The sequence below is a fragment of the Tachyglossus aculeatus genome, chromosome 22, assembly GCF_015852505.1.
Source record: "Tachyglossus aculeatus isolate mTacAcu1 chromosome 22, mTacAcu1.pri, whole genome shotgun sequence".
NCBI classification, from domain to species: Eukaryota; Metazoa; Chordata; class Mammalia; order Monotremata; family Tachyglossidae; genus Tachyglossus; species Tachyglossus aculeatus.
Window position 1 is genome coordinate 25,704,992 of NC_052087.1, and position 19,940 is coordinate 25,724,931.

Below are 19,940 nucleotides of genomic sequence, written 5' to 3' on the forward strand. Positions count from 1 at the left end.
GTATTAAATGTTGAAAATGGGATGTAAACAAATAGTGCAGTATTCAAGAAGTCACCGTGAGGAACCCTCCAACGACTCTCCGGGTTAATGTTGCAACAGAGTTCAGCTTTCCACCGTGAATTTTGCCTTCTCGGAACAAAAAGCATTGCTCCACGTGAGGATTCTAGGAAGAATCTTCACTGGAACAAAACTAGAGTCAGTAGTAGCTGGCTGCCATCGCGCTCACTTATCCAGAACTGTCTCCCATCCCATTTCCATTGAGTTAGGATCACCTGGGGGAACCAAGGGGCAGTTAAATTATATCCCATGCTCATGCCTGGGAGGTGGGTTTAATGGATGCATCATTCAATGCGGTATATGGGGGCTTTGGGAATTCCATACGTGGTGTTGGGAAAGACTTTAAGAAGTTGATCTAGGATCCCCGCTCTTGGGCTCCATAGAACATTTCAGTCTTATACTGTTTCAGCTGGTGCCTTGTGTAAAGCTCCTTATACATACTTCTGTATATACCTAATTTATTTATTTATAGTAATGTCTGTCTGCCCCTCTAGACCGTGAGCTCGTTGTGGGCAGGAATGTATCGGTTATATTGTACTCTCCCAAGCGCTTAGTACAGTGCTTCGCACATAGTGCTCAGTAAATGCAATTGAATAATTCCCATTCCACACAATTCACAGCATCCCTCTGTTCCAAATCTGGAGGGGGGTAAACTGGGTAGAATTTTGGGTCTGTGTTTTCTTGGCGTGGGGAAAGAAGAGAATCTGACAAATGCTCCCTTGACTTATGGGGTAGGTGGGAGTTGTGTTTTTGTTGTTTTTCCACAAAATTCTAGCTCCAGCACTCAAGTACCCTGTACTTTGAACAATACGAGAGTCGAACGGAGCTGGCTGTTTGTGTACCAGAGAAATGATCATCAGGCAGAGATAAAATAGTTAATTCCACATACCTCCTTACCTCCAGGGAAAGGAAGTCCCAGTGGCTTCTCTAACTCAACGTATCTAAAGCTGAACTTCTCGTCTTCTGCCTAAACCCAACTCCTTTTCCTCATTTTCTCACCTCTGTCGATAATACCACACAGTCCTCCATATGCCAGAAGCCAGCAACCCTGGCGTCAGTCTCATCTCTTCGCTGACTTTTAGTTTTCATAATCAGTCAACTGCTAAACGCTGCCAGTTCTCCCTCCACACCATTTCCTGGCCCACCGCTTCCTCTTCTCCCAAACAGGCAGCACCCTGGTTCTGGTCATGTCATGACTATGCTGTTGCATCAGCCTCCTCACTGGTCTCTAGCCTCCGGTCTCGCTCTGCTTCAGTCTATACCTCGCACTGGTGCCTGGATCATCTTCCTAAAACATCATTCGATATTCCTATCAGAAATCCCCAATTGCTTCGATTCCCCTTGGCATCCAGCCGGAAAAAAAACCTCCATTCCGGTGGCGTCCAAGCCCTCTACTCGCTTTCTCCATCTTATGTCTCACCTCACTTCACAGTCCTTCCTCCATCCAGCTCACTTTCCAACTTCACCTAGCTCATCATCATCATCAATCGTATTTATTGAGCGCTTACTGTGTGCAGAGCACTGTAGTAAGCGCTTGGGAAGTACAAATTGGCAACATATAGGGACGGTCCCTACCCAGCAGTGGGCTCACGGTCTAAAAGGGGGAGACAAAACCAAACATACTAACAAAATAAAATAAATAGAATAGATATGTAGAAGCAAAATAAATAAATAAATAAATAAATAAGTAAATAAATAAATAGAGTAATAAATATGTACATGGTGCTGCCCGGTTCTGGAGCGACTTCCCCTTCAAACCCACCGACCACAGCTTTCCCATCTTCGGAATCCTCCTAGAGCTCCACCTCCTCCAGGAAGTTCTCCAAGAAGCAGCGTAGCTTAGTGGAAAGAGCCTGGGCTTGGGAGTCAGAGGTCGTGGGTTCTAATCCCAACTCTGCCGCTTATCAGCTGTGTGACTTCGGGCATGACACTTCTCTGGGCCTCAGTTGCCTCATCTGTAAAATCGGGATTAAGACTGTTAGCCCCACGTCGGACAACCTGATTACCTTGTATCTACCCCAGTGCTTAGAACAGTGCTTGGCAAATGGTACGCGCTTCATAAACATCAACATCATAAAGTCTTCCCTGATTTAATTTGTCACATTCCTAGCTATGTCAAATCAACAGTTACCTTTGAATTTGTATGCATCCCCACTACTTACATGTGTGCAATTGTACATCAGGCAGTGGTACTTTTTGAGTGCCTGTGTGTGCAGAGCACTATACTGAGTGCTTGGAAGAGTGAACTATAATAGAGTTGATAAGCACATTCCCTGCCCTTAATAATAATAATGGCATTTATTAAGTGCCTACTATGCGCAATGCACTGTTCTAAGCGCTGGGGAGGTTACAAGGTGATCAAGTTGTCCCATGGGGGGCTCACAGTCTTCATCCCCATTTGACAGATGAGGTAACTGAGGCCCAGAGAAGTGAAGTGACTTGCCCAAAGTCACCCAGCTGATAAGTGGCGGAGCTGGGATTTGAACCCGTGACCTCTGACTCCAAAGCCTGGGCTCTTTCCACTGAGCCACGCTGCTTCCCTGAGTCTCAGAGGGGAGACAAACCTTAAATAAGTACATTTCAGATAAACGCATTAGATTATTCAGCTGTTTCATTAATAATAATGATGATGATATTTGTTAAGCACTTACTATGTGCCAAGCACTGTTCTGAGCGCTGGGGCAGACACAAGGTAATTAGGTTGTCCCGCAGGAGGCTCAGAGTCTTAATCCCCATTTTCCAGATGAGGTCAGTGAGGCACAGAGAAGTGAAGTGACTTGCCCAAAGTCACACAGCTAAGTGCAGAGCCAGGATTGGAACCCACAACCTCTGACTCCCAAGCCGGGGCTCTTTCCACCAAGCCACGCTGCCTCTCAATCAATCAGTGGCATTTATTGAGGCCTTAATATGCAGAGCACAGTGTACTAAGTACTTGGGAAAGTACAGTCCAGTAGAGTTGGCACACACAATCCTTGTCTACAAGGAGTCCACAGTCTACAGTCTTTATTCTGACAAACTCATGCTACTACTTGCTATATCCTTTTTTTTCCCTCCTGCTCCCACTATATGTAAAAAATTTGTTTTTACTTTCTGTTGGATTGTAAAGCCTCAGGAGGCGGCAACCACGTCTCCTGATTGTGGTGTACACTCCCAAGCACTTAGTACAATATTCTGCCCACAGTGGGTGCTCATTTTGTCATTATTATTATTATTGATTGATTGGTAAGTGCTCTGCCCATGAAGAAAAGCTGATTCTCATTGTTCGGACATTAATCCTTGGCATCCTTCCCCAAAGGTATGGGGTTGTCATCCTCAAATAATATCTGGGAACAGGAGGGTACGGATGGTACTAGGGTGAAATATGTACATATATATATATATATATGTTTGTGTGTATATATATATATATATATATATGTTTGTACATATTTATTACTCTATTTTACTTGTACCTATCTATTCTATTTTATTTTGTTAGTATGTTTTCTTTTGTTCTCTGTCTCCCCCTTCTAGACTGTGAGCCCACTGTTGGGTAGGGACTGTCTCTATATGTTGCCAGCTTGTACTTCCCGAGTGCTTAGTACAGTGCTTTGCACACAGTATGTGCTCAGTAAATACGATTGATTGATTGACTGATTGAAAAACACATCATCGGGAGAGTTAGACGTATGCTAGACTTCCTGCCTTTTGAGCACAGCTTCAGGTTCAGATTACATCTTCTAGCTGAAAAGGACTGTATTTAATGCAAGGTGTTTATTTCTCAATCTGTCGTGTTTATTGAGCGTGCACTGTGTGCGGAGTCCTGTACTAAGCGCTTGGGATATTACAGTATAACAGTTTTGCAGAGTTGGTAGACACCTTCCCCGCCCACAACGAGCTTAGAGTCTAGAGGGAAAGATGAATCTTGTTCTTTTCAGTTCTGTTCTCTCTGGCAGCATTCGTGTCAGGCCAATTCAAAAGTGTTTGATTTCTTTCATGAATGTTACTATTTCAGGGTGCTTTTGATACTGATGGGAGATTCTCACTTCTGGCAGAGGTGGGAAAACTAAATGAAGAAATATATTTTCATTGAAATTTTCAGTTTTTGAAAAAAAAAATTTCCCAAAAAATTTAAGTGGAAAGTGATTTGTTAGCTTTGTGAATTCAGATTTTTCTTGGGTATTTGACTTCACCTAGTATTCTCGACCACAAAAATAGTTGGCCACCGAATAATAGTTCACACCATGCTAAGAATCGAGTTGTCTTATCTCCTTAAGTGAAACTCTGCATGTTGTGGTGTGGGATTGGAGAGGTAGTGATGAAAGTGTGTTTTGCGTTTTAAGTGTGTGGAAGCTTTAGCTACAGAGTTTGTCAGAGGTGTTTCTAATGTGCCCATTCATATCTGTTGCCATCAAGGACATTGTCATGAAAAAAACCAGGACAACAGCCACAACAAAGAGAAATACTTTGACAGTTCATTGCGAGCAGAAAAAGAAGAACCCACAGAGCGAGGAACAAAAGACCACCCAGAAATCTCCATTCAGAATTCAGGGAGGGATTCAGATGCCCTAAGACTTGAAAGTAAGTTCGAAGTTGACATTTCACTCTGGCCTTCTGGGAGAAGACAATTCCCAAAGTTTGTCTGGATTCTCTTTTCTTTAAAATGTTGGTTACCTATCTTTTGACAGTTTCTTTGTGTGCAGCGAGAATCGTAAGTGTGACACTGTGTGGCAAGGCTGAAGATGTACTATTTATAAAAATGCTATTCCTGCTTCCATATCGGCTTTCCCCCACAGGCTTTTTCATTTTCCCAGACAAAATGCGAGGGATTCAGCATGAATCAGAAATGATCCCCTCATGGCTCAGGTTTTTGATGATATTTGTAATGCTTGATGAGCGAATGAACTGGTCAGTGACCAAGGGTGAACCTCACTTGAGCAGTCCAAGTTGTATCCAAGTTCAGATATTCAGATAAATGAAGTGATACTGTTTAAAAATGTCTGTACTGTCCGTTTGTGATCAAAAGGAGGTCAAGAATGGACAAAATCCTATAGTCCACAGTGTGAAGAATCAAAAATGACAGTTCAGCTGTTGGCAAACCCTGACAAACTCAAATTGACAAGGCTGTGAACCAGTCAGGAACAGCCAGTTGTGATCGAGGCTAATAGAGCCCTTTTGTCATCTCCTATGGAGGAGAGTCTCCAGCTGGAAGGAGGTGATTTCTGCTCAAGCGGTCAGAGTAGAATGAATTTCCTTCGGTTCAGGGCCAGCCTTTTATTGGGCAGAAGGGGACTGCCCAATTGGAGGAGTACATCTCTGTTCAAAGGTTGACCCTCATCAAGCAAATCTCTGCAAGGAGCCTGGTCCCAATGGATAAAACCCAGACAGTTCTCTCAGCAGAGGGAGAAGGCATGGCTGATGGTTGAACCTGCTCTAGAATCCTGGCTTTCTTTCCAGTAATTGTCTTAATAACAGTGGTTAGGATTAGTTGTTGGGATGGGTAGGTATTTGAACATTAGTTATTTTAATGGGAGATTATTAGGGCCTCTTAGGTCTTTTCCAAGATCCTTCCTTGAACTTTTAGACTGTGAGCCCACTGTTGGGTAGGGACTGTCTCTATGTGTTGCCAACTTGTACTTCCCAAGCGCTTAGTACAGTGTTCTGCACACAGTAAGCGCTCAATAAATACGATTGATTGATTATTTTCAAGTACTGTCATTTCACCGTAAAGAAATCCCACCTTTCCTGCAAGTTAGCGGTAGGAACCTTCCATGATCCTATAAATTATGCATTATTTGAGAAAGTGCTTCACAGTTTAACACATGGTCGGGCTGGGTATGGGTATGGTTTCGCCCTCTTCCTTTTGGAGACTGTTGTATGTACTTAAAGGATTTCTCCACAACACGTACCTCCTTGGTTTTAAAAGAAACGGAGTTGGTTTTGACCCCTTGAAACCGTCTGTTTGCAGCAAGGTATAAGGTAAATGTTTGCAAACCGGTAGTTGTCTTTGAAAGGAACCAGCCTCCCAAACAGTCCTCCGAAACACATCCTCAACCTTCCTTAGGCCACAAGCCATTCTTCAAAATTCCCAGAATTATGGTGAGCCCAGAGTCTTTTAAGATGTATTGTTGGACTCAGAGCGAGATGATCCTCCCAGGGTTTCAGCCTTCCCTGAAAACAGTAAGAGCAGGGAAATAGGGAGTTATAAATGGGAAGGAGCGAACTCAGAGCTCTGGCCTTCCATTAATCAGGTGGCTGGAACTTAAGGTTGGGGCCCCTCAAGACCTGGATGGAAGGACCCATCCAAATATTTTAAATCCCATGTCTCACCGCTTACCAAGGCCCAAACAGTCACAAGCCACACGTCGCTCACTGTGTTTCTGAGGACCACTGCACCAGGCCAGTGTCCTTGAAATCCAGCCACACCAACCGCTCTGGGGTTGGTCCATCTCTGCACTTGTCGCCCTGTGGGCGTGTAATAGAGAGCCACTGAAATGTCCATTAGGAGACGAATCTGCCAACCTCTCCGTCCTAGGTACCGTGGTCGCGGAAAGCAACGGCTCTGACGGGGTGGAGAGCGTAGGCGAAACCCAGATGTCGGAAGAGATGCTGGCTCTGGTGGATGAGTTTGAAAACTCGTGGCCTCTAGAAGCCTTCGATGGGGCATTAGAAGTGAAAGGGCGGAGGATGGACTTGCAGGGCATCCGGGTACTGAAGAAAGGTTCACAGGATGGGCTGGCCAGCTCCTGTTTCGGAGACTGCGGAGATGACGACGACGACGAAGCCGAGTGGGTAAGCGGAAGCAATTTTCATTTCCTGATGCCTCGCTCCAGGTACCTGTCCGTCAATCACTTGTATTTATTGAGCACTCACTGTGTGCAGAACCCTCTGCTAAGTGCCTGGGGGAGCACAGTGCAGTAGAGTCGGTAGACATGATCCCTGCTCCCAAGGAGCCGCCCATCTTGTGGGGGAGACAGACGTTAAAAGAAATTACAGATTAAAGGAAGCAGCTGTGCGTAACGGTATGCACGTAAGTGCGATGGGGATGGGGTGGGTGGGAGTGGGGGTTCCAGGTGCTTAAAGGGGCTCAGGCCATAGTATGAAGGTGGGGAAATGAAGGATTAGTCAGAAAAGGCCTCTTGGAGATATAATTTTAGTAGAACTCTGAAGATGGGGAGAATGATGGTCTGTGCTTGCTTGTGGAGGTGTTTTTCTGGAAGTGTAGGTTTTCCCGTGGAATGTAGGGGCACCTCTTCATCCCTAGGTCTCTAATTCAAATATACAAGTGTCCTTTGGACACTGGATATTCACCCCATCCCCAAGCCCTCAGCACTTACGTGCATATCTTTAAATTACATATTATAAATTAGTCATTTGTTCATACTATTGCCTGTCTCCCCCTCTAGACTGTACGCTCATTGTGGACAGGGAGCATATCTGCTAATTCCGTTATATTGTGCTTTCCCAAGTGCTTAGTATAGTGCTCTGCAGAGAGTAAGCACTCAAAAAATAGTATTGACTGATTAAAATATAAAACCCCTCAGCCAGCATTTTCTTTCTCCATGAAGCATTGTGGGTCGCTTCTCATTCCTACCCGCGTAAGTCAAAGAGGGCAGAAATGAAGTAGGAATGTTTTTTCCCATTTGGCAGATGGGAAAAGAGGCACGGACGGGCAAATCACGTGATTTGCCCAATATCACAGTCAAACCAACAAGAGGGCTTAGATCTGTCTAGGTGTCTACTAAATGGTGATGTGGCTTTACTGAACAGTAATTTTCACGGAGAAGTTATTATCAATCAATCAACAGTAATGTGTGCTTAGCATGTGCAGAACACTGAGCTAAGTACTTGGGGAGAGTATAACACAGTGGACTTGGCAGGCACATTTCCTGCCCAGACTGAGCTTACAGTCTAGAGGGGGAGACAGACATTAATATGAATAAATAAGTAATTTGTAATGTCTGATTGAAAGATTATGTGGAATTAAACTGAGGCAGACCTTGGCATAATGCCTACTGGCCAAGTGGCCAGTTCCCAGGAACCAGAAGTACAGTTTATCTCAAGAGCAGAACTGCCAAGGCTGTTTTCCTCTCAGCCATCCGCACCCAGCTCCAGAAAGAGCTGAATTGAAAGCTCATGTAGTTCCCACCTCCTTTGGGTCTTGGCAGTTGGCCTATTCCATTTTTCCCTAACATTTTCCTTCCTCAGATAACATTCCAGGTCAAACGGTTAAAGAAGCCCAAAGCAGAGAGCCTGGATGCTCTGGAGCCTCCTGGGAGAAATGGAGAGGAACGGGTTCAAGCAGAAATTGAACAGCCCTACCAGACTGCTCTGGAAATCAGTGGCCCAAAAATACCCTCTCCTGGGCCACAAGGTAAATTTCCATTTTCCATGAGAATGTACCTCTGTCTCTAGATTTCAGCCTGTAAACCAGGCAGTACAGAACAGTACTGAAAATCCTGCTAGAGAGTGCAAGGGCTGTTAGAAATATTTTAAACCATTTCCAATTTACTTGAATTTTGTTTCTAATCGGTTGCTACTGGACTGTGTCTCTGGCAGTGTCTCAGCCAAGTGCTCTCACTTGGTTTTTCTTGTAGTTCTAGGGATGAATCTCCAGAAAGAGAGTAAACCGTTCTGTTAATTCCAAATAGAATAGGTAGAAATCAAAATCTGCATATGTCAGCCCACTCCCACTCAAACTTTGAAAATCTTTGTAGCTTACAAAGCTGAAAAGACAGAGTCCCCTCATGCTCTATTTTACCAACTGAAGTAACTTTGGAAGAGATCCTATCCCTCCAGGGAGTGAGCACACTTGGCTTCAGCTTGGATTAGGTCTTCAGCGCTACAGAGTCCCTTGTCACTTGGCCGGATCTGATTCACCATAGGACAGAAACAAATCAGTCAATCAACCGCATTTGAGTGCATACTGTGTGTAGCGCGCCGTATGAAGCACTTGAGAGAGTGCGGTGTAACAGTTGGTAGACACGTTTCCTGCACACAAAGTCTAGGTGGGGGAAAAGAAACCAAGTTCAGGTGAGATATGTTCCCCTACCGCTCGGGTGTGACCTCTCAAGGCAACAGGCAATCTTTTCAAGTAAGCTGGGAGGAAATTGTCAATCTGGGACCCTCTCTGCCCTAGTAGAGGCGATCACCCTATCCTGGCTCACAAAATATAACACCCTCTTCTAACCCACCTTCTGTCAGGAGCATTATCGTTTAAATAGGTACATGCCTGTGGCGATATAATTTTCCAGTACACCAGTTGGAATCGGCAAGTACTTCATAGCTGGTTGGCATTCACCAAGTGAAGTGCCTCACCCTGGAAGTGCCAGGCCGTAGCCTTCCAGACTTTCTTCAGGGTAATCACGTCAACTCACTCACCCATGTTACTCAAGTGCACAATAAGAGATTTCAAATGAGGTTCCACTTTGGATCTTGTGGCGTATTCATTCATTCATTCATTCAATTGTATTTATTGAGCGCTTACTGTGTACAGAGCACTGTACTAAGTGCTTGAGAAGTACAAGTTGGCAACATATAGAGGCGGTCCCTACCCAACAATGGACTCACAGTTGAGAAGGGGCTTATTTAGTAGTAGTGCTTTACGCCTACTGTGTGCAGAGTACTCTACTATGTGCTGGGAAGGAATGCACACATGGGAATTAGACATAATCCCTGGCCATCAGGAGGCTCACAGTCTATTAAATTCTTCCACATAAGTGGAGTAAATTTGAAATGCCAACGTTAACTGAATTCCAAGGCTACATATAATCAATCCACCAAGAGTCCCTCTCAAACTTTTAAGTCTTACATTTTGTTGTAAACTAGAGTTGTTTAGAGGCCCACGGTATGCTTAGAGCTCCTCACCCATTTTAACTCATGAACAAATCTGCATTCTCCAGTGGAACTTCCCTTTGAAGCAAGGTTCCTGGATCTCCTGCTTGTGTGGCACTTGACCTAAGTTAAGTACCTGACTCATTCACTACCCTGGAATAAATACAGCCAGTTTAAAAGCTTCATATTAAATTTGGTTTCTGAGTCGTGAGGAATCTGAAATTCTCCTCCACTAGCTGCAGTTCCCTCCTGCGATACTGTTTTGGGTTTTTTTTTAATATATTTATCATTTTCTTGTCTTTCGTGATTTCGTGGTTTATTGTTTCATCTTCCCTTTTGAATCTGTTCCCTCTCCTTTTTATTCTTAGATTGTGGGCTCTTGGAGGCCGTGGACCCTGTCTAATTCTTACCCTTCAGTTTTTTCCAGTGCCTAGCACAGTGCTTTGCACGTATTTGCACTAAGTAAATATTACTATGATTAAAAAGGCAAGAGGCATGTCAATTTGAAAAAATAAAAAGCGAATTAGTGAATCCTGTGTATTTAACAAAATGGCTCCAACTCCTAGCAGCTTCATTTGGAACCCAGCGATAAAAGAAGCTTGATCGCTAGTATTGGAATTCAGCATAGGAGGGCTGAAACACTATCGGTTGAACTCACGGGCAGGGGCCGTCTGATTATGGATTTGATTCTTCTGGCATGCCTTTTGATCGGCCCGAAAGTCCACACGAGCGATAGCTGTTGCCCGGGGTATTGGTGGCCTGGCACTGTTCCTTTCCCTCTGTCACTACCTGCTTAGGCTGCAGGGACAGGAATTGTGTCCGATCTGATTAGCTTGTAGGTACCCAAGTGCTTGACGCTTAGTATGTGCTTAATAAATACCATAATAATAACGCCATAACTTCTTCCAAGGTGAACTGTTTGGGGCCGAATAGATTTGCCGACATCGGGATTCTGAAGTGGACTCGGTGGGACTGATGGATGTTCGGGTGCTTAAGCGTCTCTTTCCCAAAACACGCCAGCCTTACACTCTGTGTCTTTTTGTCAAGACGTGTGCTTCTGCTATCAACACGTACATTGTCTTTATGTAATGAAAGCATAGGGGAACTAAGTTGCAAATTTGATGGGGGCAATTCAGCTTCATAACTCTTATCCCTTCCCGTGTTCATCCTTGAGGAAGAAACTCAAGGCAATAGTCGAATTTATTCAGTCGTATTTATTGAACGCTTACTGTGTGCAGAGAACCTTGGTCTTGGTGTTGTGCCTCACCTACTGCCTATAGGAAAAATTTCTTGAAACAGATGTTTTAAAAAGTTGAAAGTTTGTGGCGAAGGGACGGCTCCTTTAGTATGGTCCTACACTTTGTACTCTGATTATGGCTTATGGTTATTGCTAAAACAGTTGAAACTGTTCTCTTAGCCTATAGGCTCTTTGAACAAAGGAACCATGTCTTATAACTTCTCTCTAACTTCCTTGGCCCCTAGGACCATTGTCTCTTCCCCAGGGTCACCTCGAAAATATTTGTTTTGGGTTCTTTTAGATTCAGAGATGATTCACATTTTAGAGACAAGGAGGGAATTCGGCCCTTCCAATTTCCTCTAACTTGGTTCCAGCATCCCTACCACCCTGCGGTAGCCGTGCCTGACCCCGGCTCGTATCACTTTTTCTCTTGCAGGGAAAAACCGAGATTATCGCAGCCTGGGATGGCCCAGCCCTGACGAATGTTTAAAACTCCGCCGAGTGGAGCTGACAGCTGTAGCCAGCACCTGGCTGGCAGTTTCAGCTAAGAACATTGAGTGAGTAACATGTCCGTGAGCATAATCAAGTCCTAAAACCTGAGCCCAGTTGTCCTCAGCGAACTTTGCTAGGAGCCCCAAAGAGGTAACGTGCCTTTCTTATCAATCGTCAATCGAAATAGTTGTTGAACAGTAGCAATAGCTGACATGATCCCTGCCCTCGAGGAACTTACAATCTACCAGGGGAGACAGACACTCAAATGAACTACAAGTGCTTAGAACAGTGCTTCGCACATAGTAAGCGCCTAACAAATGCCATCATTATTATTGTTATAAACGATATGTGTGTGAGGGCTTTGGGTGTGAGAACCCAAAGAGATATTTGGTGGGGAGATTAACAGTTAATTGAGGAAGGCCTCCTGGAGGGTATTTGATTTCAGAAGGCCTTTGAATATAGGGAGGGCGGTGATCTGTTGCATGTGAAGGGGTTGAAAATTCCAGGTAGCGGTTGGCAGCAAAAGAGAAAAAATTGGGGTACAGTAAGGTTAGCTTGAGAGGAACACAACATGCAGCCACGGTTATAGAATGAGAAGACAGCAGATAGGGAAAGAGCTGACTGAGTATCTTAAAGCCCATGGTCAAGAATTTCTCTTTGATATGGAGAGGAGTGGGCAAATACATACAGAATGACTTTTTCCAAAGGTGGTCTGGACGGCGGATTGGAGGGGGGAGAGACTAGAGACAGGGTGGTCAGTGAGGAGGCAGGTGCATTTGCAAGGTAGAATATATCAAGTGCCTGACCCTGGATGTTGGCCATTTGGATGGAGAAGAGTCAGATTCTGGAAGTGCGAAGGAAGACGTGACAGGATTTGACATCAGACTGAATATGGGGGTTGAAACAGAGGGAGGACTCAAGGATAATAATAATGGTGGTATCTGTTAAGCATTTATTATTTGCCAATCACTGTACTGAGGTGCCAGGGTATATACAGGATGATCAGGTCAGACACAGCCCCTGTCTCACATGGAGCTCACAGTCTAAAGGGGAGGGAAAACAGGTATTGAATCCCAGATGAGGAAACTGAGGCACAGAGGTGTTAATTGACTTGCCAAGGCTTCACAATAGGCACGTCATAGAGCCACGATTAGAACCCAGGTCCTTTGACTCCCAAGCCCCTGCTCTTCGGCTTAGTCACCAGGCCACACTGCTTCTCCCTTTTCCGATGGAGAAATCCACTTCAGCCTTTGTGGGTTGGTGAATACAGCTGTATTATTTAGTCATCTTTTTCGATATGTCCTGTCTTATTGGGATTACCCTGAGGACTGGATTTTGGATTAAAGTGTAATTCCTGTGTTCAGAGACTGGGGCATATCAGTCAGTAATCCTAGACAAGTTTTAAGTGTTAGTTTCTTTTACACGGGTGTGGCTTTTCCTACACAGGGCATTTACCTAACGCCCCTCTCACATAATGCCGAATGCCAGTAGTTACTGAAAAATGGCCACTTGGGCCCAGCAGAGTGTCCTCACCTTATGAATAGATTCATTCATTCAGTCATATTTATTGAGCGCAGAGCACTGTACAAAGCGCTTGGGAAGTACAGGTTGGCGACATATAGAGACGGTCCCTACCCCACAATAGATGTATCCAGTAACCCTAACCAAGGCGGTCAGTGATCTCTGTGATCTCAATCCTGGTCTTGATAGACAGATACCATGCTGCAGCCGGGAGGAGGAGAGAAGAAGCAGGGATCCATTTGCTTTACTACCCACTCAGTTGTCTTATTAAGGGGTCAGCTACCATTCAGAGAAAGCTAAAAAGGAGCCTTCGCCTCTCAGCTAAGATTCCTGGTGTTGTCCATCTGTTTACTTGCGTCACGCCAACTCTTTCCCAGGCCACCTGAGGGTTCCCCAGGTGATTATATTTTCTCTGTCTTCCAGCATCACCGAGCACATAGATTTTGCCACCCAACTACAGGAACCGGCTTTTGAGCCTCTCTGTAACAGTAACCTGCCGGCCAGTATGCATACCCTGGACCACCTGCATGGAGTCGCTAACCGGGCCAGCCTGCACTATACCGGGGAAAGTCAGCTGAAAGAGGTGAGCCGGACCCTGGGCTGTGGACCCAGCCGGAGAATTCTGCCTTGGGAAAGGTGGGGGCTGAGCATGCTACCTCCGTCTAAACTGGGATTCGTCTAGAGGCAGTGAGCATAAAGTGGTCTGAAATATTAGGGCTAGAAGCCATTTGTTTTTTTTTTTTGGCTCCAGTCCTTCAACACGCTTCGCCTGAATTTCATCTAATCCTATTCTCTCTTTGTAGCCATCCTTCATTTTCAAAAATGAAGTTATAGTAGTAGTAGCAACAGTAATAATAATGGCATTTATTAAGCACTTACTATGTGCAAAGCACCGTTCTAAGTGCTGGGGAGGTTACAGGGAGATCAGGTTGTCCCATGAGGGGCTCACAGTCTTCATCCCCATTTTGCAGGTGAGGGAACTGAGGCACAGAGAAGTTAAGTGACTTGCCCAAAGTCACACAGCTGACAATTGGCAGTAGCACCTGTTAAGCATCCACTGGATGCAATGCTCTGTATTAGGCGCTTGCAGAATACAGACCAAGCGAGACACTCCCTGCTCAAAAGGAACTTAAACTCTAATGGAAGAGGTAGACGTGAAAATGTTTACTAGGTAATCGAATGTGCAGTTACTTTTATATATAGATAGATCTGGGGTGGAAACTCTAAGCCAAGGGAACAGCATGAGCCGGAGGCATTTCACAGACTAATTTTTTTTTTTTAACTCTAGGCCTGTGGGCTCAAGCTTTATTATGTGGCTGGGTAAGGAGAAAAATGGGCCGGGAGGTATGTTGTAGAACTGTGCAACATTGTCTTCGTGATCATAAGGGAGGGAACAGACCCTTATTGCTTCCGAATGCTGCCTCAGCTCCCCCGAGTCTGTGTCACAGCAGGTTGTGCCTTTTCTTGGTCCCGCTAAGCGACCTTCTTCCTAACCCCATCCAGGTGTTGCAGAATCTTGGCAAAGATCAGTATCCTCAGCAGTCATTTGAACAGGTTGGCACTCGAATCGCCAAAGTTTTGGAGAAGGTATGTACCGCTCCAGCTCTCTAGCCACTGGATGGCCTCTCCCTCCCGCAGGTACTCCCTTAACCGAACTCAATTCCGGGACTCAAGATCTACCACAAAATCACCAAACTTATCGTACTTGAAAAGCCGTTCGGCTGTTTTTCATTGCTTAGGCAGTTTTCACGGACCTTGGACTGTGAACTCCGCCTGATCAGTTTTTTCTCTGTCTCCCGAATCTCTTCCCCGCCGCCGATTCCGTCTTTCAAAGACGGAGGAAAAGATTGGCGGTTTTAGCCAAATCACACGCGCCCCATTTCACGTTAGGGTTTGAAAACCTCTTTCCTCGATTATAGTTTGGTTCCTGAAACGACTTGTCTGGATTGTAAAATGGAAAAGATTCACCGGCCCACGGCAGCTGGCCCTACCTGTCTCGTTGCTGCCGACAGAGTGGAAAGCCGCTTCCTGAGCACATTAGAAAGCTCCCGCGAATGAGCTTGAATTTATTGTTCCCCTAGCCCAGTCGCCTTCAGCGGACGATTCCTTGCTATTTTCCCTTTCAGAATCAGACCTCCTGGGTCCTCTCCAGCATGGCAGCCCTGTACTGGCGGGTCAAGGGTCAGGGGAAAAAGGCGATCGACTGCCTGCGTCAGGCCCTACACTATGCCCCACATCACATGAAGGTGAGTGACCCTGATTTAAGAAGGACTCTATCTCACTGTTCAGGCAACCTCCTGATTCCCGAGCCTTCGGGTCGCCCAGTGGTTAATCCTGGGGTTTCTGTGAGCCAACAGGACTGGCGGAGAGTTTTATTTATTTTATTTTGTTAATATGTTCTGTTTTGTTGTCTGTCTCCCCCTTCTAGACTGTGAGCCCGCTTTTGGGTAGGGACCGTCTCTATATGTTGCCAACTTGTACTTCCCAAGCGCTTAGTACAGTGCTCTGCACACAGTAAGCGCTCAGTAAATACGATTGAATGAATGAATGAAAGAGGGCCATTCCTGGGTAAAGGACTCTCGAACTAGTTGTAGTCGGGAGCTTATAGCCGTCACCCTGTTGTGGGCTTCAGCTGCATTTACATTTGAGATCTCCCCAATGGACAGATAACAGTAATCATAATAATGATGGCATTTGTTCAGCGCTTCTTATGTGCAAGCATTATGGGACAGTTACAAGGTGATCAGGTTGTCCCACGGGGGTGCTCACGGTTTTAATCCCCATTTTACAGGTGAGGTAACTGAGGCACAGAGAAGTTAAGTGACTTGCCCAAAGTCACACAGCTGACAGTTGGCAGAGCCGGGATTTGAACCCATGACCTCTGACTCCAAAGCCTGTGCTCTTTCCACCGGGCCACGCCGCTTCTCAGTCTCAAGCCTCAGATGAGACTTGTTGCCATTAACAGATTTGCCATCCTCTTTGGGCTCTCTGACAGCAAGGCAAAAGAACCAGTGTGAGAATGCCCAGGCAAATTGTACCTCACCCCGTGGAACCAGTCCAGTTTGGGTCTAATCCTTGAGACTGGAAGCTGTAAGCTCCCTGTGGGCAGGGATTGTGTCTATCAACTCTCTTGTGTGTGCTTTCCCAAGTGCTTAGTACAGTGCTCTGCACCTAGTAAGTGCTCAGGAACTGTCATTGATGGATTTATCCGCACTCCTAGGGTTGGGCCACAACTCCTTCCTTATATGCCATATGACGTGTCCTGCCAGGGCTTGGGGAAGAGGGAGGGACAGGGAAGATGCCCCAGGCTTAAGCCCTCCCTTCGACTATCTGGACCCCCGGAACCTTTGGTGGATTGAGGGGCTTGAGGCTACGTGCTGCCAAGCTTTCTTGCCCTCCCCCATCCGTACTGCTGATCCAGGTGAGTGCTTGTAATTTGGCGGTTAGAGATGCAGTGCCAGGGATGGTAGCGGCAAAGCCCGGCCTGCATATACGAGGTGATCCTTTACTATCTGGCCGCCTCAAGGAATACCTTCCCTCCCTACTCCAGTTTTCTGCTACGACGTTCAGGAGAAATCCCACAAATGAGAAGCTCAGAACGACTATTTGATGGGGCTGGAATCCATGCAGCAGAGGGTTCGTGGGAACCCTCGGGATGAAAAGATTGGAGAATGACTCATCTAAAGTGCAGATTTCTTCAGGGAAGAGGCAACGCCTTCCCTGCGTCCTTGTTGTACTTGTACATGTTTAATGAAAAATTGTTTGATTAGCCAAAAGACCCATGGTTTGCACAGATGTGAATGTACTAAAGAGATGTGTGTTGGGGGAACAGACAGAGACACTCGCACCCCAACCCAGTGCTCTCTCAGAGACCAATATACTTCCTAACACAGCCCTAGTCATTGCTGAGCAAAGCAGCAGGGGAGGGTAAGTGAAAGGTCAATAGATGTGGTCACCACTCTCTCTGGCCGGCCATAATCCCCGGTGCCCATTCTTTAGGAGCCGGCGGAGGTGGGAAATCCGTCTGACCGCAGGGATAGAGCTCCCAGAGTGGAGCCGGGGCAGGGCAGCAGTGGCAAAGAGGAGGTAAGTGAAGCAAGAGATGGGGGGAAAAAATGCCAAGATTTAGGCTCTCAGGATGCACACTGGGTGTTTCAGCCAACTAGAGGTGATGGCCACAGCTACTCCACTCAGCTCAGGTCTGAGTGGATGTAGGTCTATCCCTGGGAGTGAGTACCTGAATGAACGTGGGTGGAGATGGAGGCAGTGGTTCCTGCAGGAAGGGGAAGGCCAGCGACTGGCTTCTCTCTGTGTCCCCAAGGATCAAACCCCTCCTCCTTCTCCTCAGGAGAGGGATGCGGAGCTGTAGTACTAGCCAGAGGGGGTAAATGACTTCCCGTGACCCATCCTTTTACGGTACGCTTCACCTTGGCTGCTTTTTGCCCCCTACGGATCCCTCCTCCAGAAGGAAGCAATGGGAGACACTAGGGGCCCGTGTCTGTCTTCTCAAAAGATTACCACCAGAACCACCCAAGTGACATCATTATTGTGGCATTTATTAAGCACTTGCTATGGGGTAAGCTCTTGCCCCATATGGTGCTCACAGTCTATCGTCCTCCTTTTAAAGTAGAGGAAACTGAGGCCCACAGACATCAGGTGACTTGCTCAAGGTCACACAGACCAGGGACAGAGCTGGGCCTCAAATCTGAGCCTGCTGACTCTGTCCTATGGTCTTTCTAAAAGACCATGCTACCTGGCAATATTTTTATATGTCTGTGCCCGTATAAGCAGATAGCCGCTGAATCTCCTACCTTCTGCCTGGTGTGTGTGCCATAGGGAAATGGACAAGAGACTGTGACTGTACTCTTCTGAGTGCTTTCTGTCACTTCCACAGTTTAAAGCATAAGCAGCTTTTTTTTTTGGTATTTGTCAAGCATTATGTGCCAGGCACAGTACTAAGCACTGGGGTAGAGGCTAGCTAGACAGGTTGGCCAAAAACTATATCCCACATGGGGTTCCCAGTCTTAATCCCCATTTTATAGCTGACACCAGCAATGAGAAGCACAAGCCTTGCTAATGGTGGGAATCACAGCCCAGAAACCACGCGCTTGGTGTTCTCAAAAATACAAAGCACAGGAACACAAACTGCTTCCTCCTTTATCTCCTCTCTGCTCTTTGTCTCTCCAGGACGTGCCTCTGATCAGCTTGGCCAACATTTTGCACAACGCAAAGCTCTGGAGTGATGCCATAGTGGTGGCCACCATGGCAGTGGAAATAGCCCCCCATTTCGTCGTGAACCACTTCACCCTGGCCAATGTCTACGTCGCAATGGTGAGCATGGGAGCGGGTATCAAATTTGTCCAGGTCATTCACTTGCCTCAAGGTCCCATCGCTTTTGGCTCTTTTTGGGTCAGAGGAATTAAGCAAAGGAAACCCCTTTCCTTTTTACTCGAAAATAAATGAAATTTCTGGAAGTATTTCTGCCCTGACCTCCTAGCTTTCTTCCTGCCAAACAGCTCAGTGACAGTGATGGGGCACGGTTCGTCAAGGACTGTCAAAGCCTAAAATCTACCGGCTTCCTTGGTTCATGACTCTTCAGAGAAATAATGGTGAGGCCGTCACCAGAATGCCCAACCTTAGGGGCAAAGCCTAGATTCAGAAATTATAATAATGGTAATAATAATTCTGGTATTGAAGTGCTTCTATGTGCCGGGCACGGTGCTAAGCACTGGGATGGATACATGCAAATCGGGCTGGACAGAGACGGGCTCACCGTCTCAACCCCCATTTTACGGATGTTAACTGACGCACAGAAAAGTAAAGTAACTTGCCCAAGTTCACACAGCAGACGAGTGGCAAAGCTAGGATTGGAACCCCTGACCTTCTTACTCCCAGTTTTGTGCTCTATCAACTGTGCCACGCTGCTTCTCTATAAGTAGCCGCGGCGTCCCTTGACTTGCTGTTGCAGGACACCCCGTTTTGTGCGAAGATTTTGATCTCTCCGACGTGAGATATGTTTGTACAGATTTAGTACCCTATTTTACTTGTACATATTTACTATTCTGTTTATTTTGTTAATGTTCATTTAGCTTCAGTTCTATTTGTTCTGACGACTTGACACCTGTCCACATGTTTTGTTTTGTTGTCTGTCTCCCCCTTCTAAACTGTGAGCCCGTTGTTGGGTAGGGACCGTCTCTATATGTTGCCAACTTGTTCTTCCCAGGCGCTTAGTCCAGTGCTCTGCACACAGTAAGCGCTCAATAAATATGATTGAGTGAAAAGCTGCTGAGCTGCACACTCACATCTAGATACTGAAGCTGGAAACGTAGGCTAGGCAAGGAGACTTCACTGTGGAAGGTTTAATGATTTCCCCTTCCTGCTTTTCAGAGCAGACACCTCCATTCTTGTCCATGGTCAGTGCCTAAGTTTCAGCTTTCAACTGGCTCCGAGGGGTAAACGCGACCAGTTGGTGTATTTTTTGAGATGTCCGTGCACAGTACTAAAAGCAAGAGGCCCAGCCTAACTTATCGGACATCAGCGAGCATGAGGCTGTTCATCGCCTTAGAGACACTCCGGATCCCTCATTGTGTTAGTTGGAGTAGTAGTAGTAATAGTATGTATTAAGCGTATGTATTAAGTAGTAGTATGTATTAACGTATTAGTTAATACATTTGGTATGTATTAAGTACGTTTTATGTGGAAAGTACTCTTCTGAGTGCTTTCCGTCACTTTTCACAGTTCACAAATTATAATGGAAATTTCTGACAACGTTTATCCCTAGGTCAACTTTTTATTTGCTTTTGTCCAAGTCAGTACTTAG

General features: G+C 45.9%; 1 protein-coding gene across 1 annotated transcript in view; it reads left to right on the top strand.

The window, feature by feature from the left end:
- Positions 1–19,940, top strand: part of TTC17 (tetratricopeptide repeat domain 17) — an 85,072-nt gene that overhangs the window by 62,502 nt on the left and 2,630 nt on the right. The window contains exons 17-24 of the mRNA XM_038765218.1: positions 4,453–4,617; positions 6,572–6,828; positions 8,245–8,410; positions 11,544–11,664; positions 13,544–13,703; positions 14,624–14,707; positions 15,247–15,366; positions 18,308–18,451. Of these exons, the coding sequence (XP_038621146.1) occupies positions 4,453–4,617; positions 6,572–6,828; positions 8,245–8,410; positions 11,544–11,664; positions 13,544–13,703; positions 14,624–14,707; positions 15,247–15,366; positions 18,308–18,451 (1,217 nt within the window). The remainder of the gene's footprint in view (positions 1–4,452; positions 4,618–6,571; positions 6,829–8,244; positions 8,411–11,543; positions 11,665–13,543; positions 13,704–14,623; positions 14,708–15,246; positions 15,367–18,307; positions 18,452–19,940) is intronic.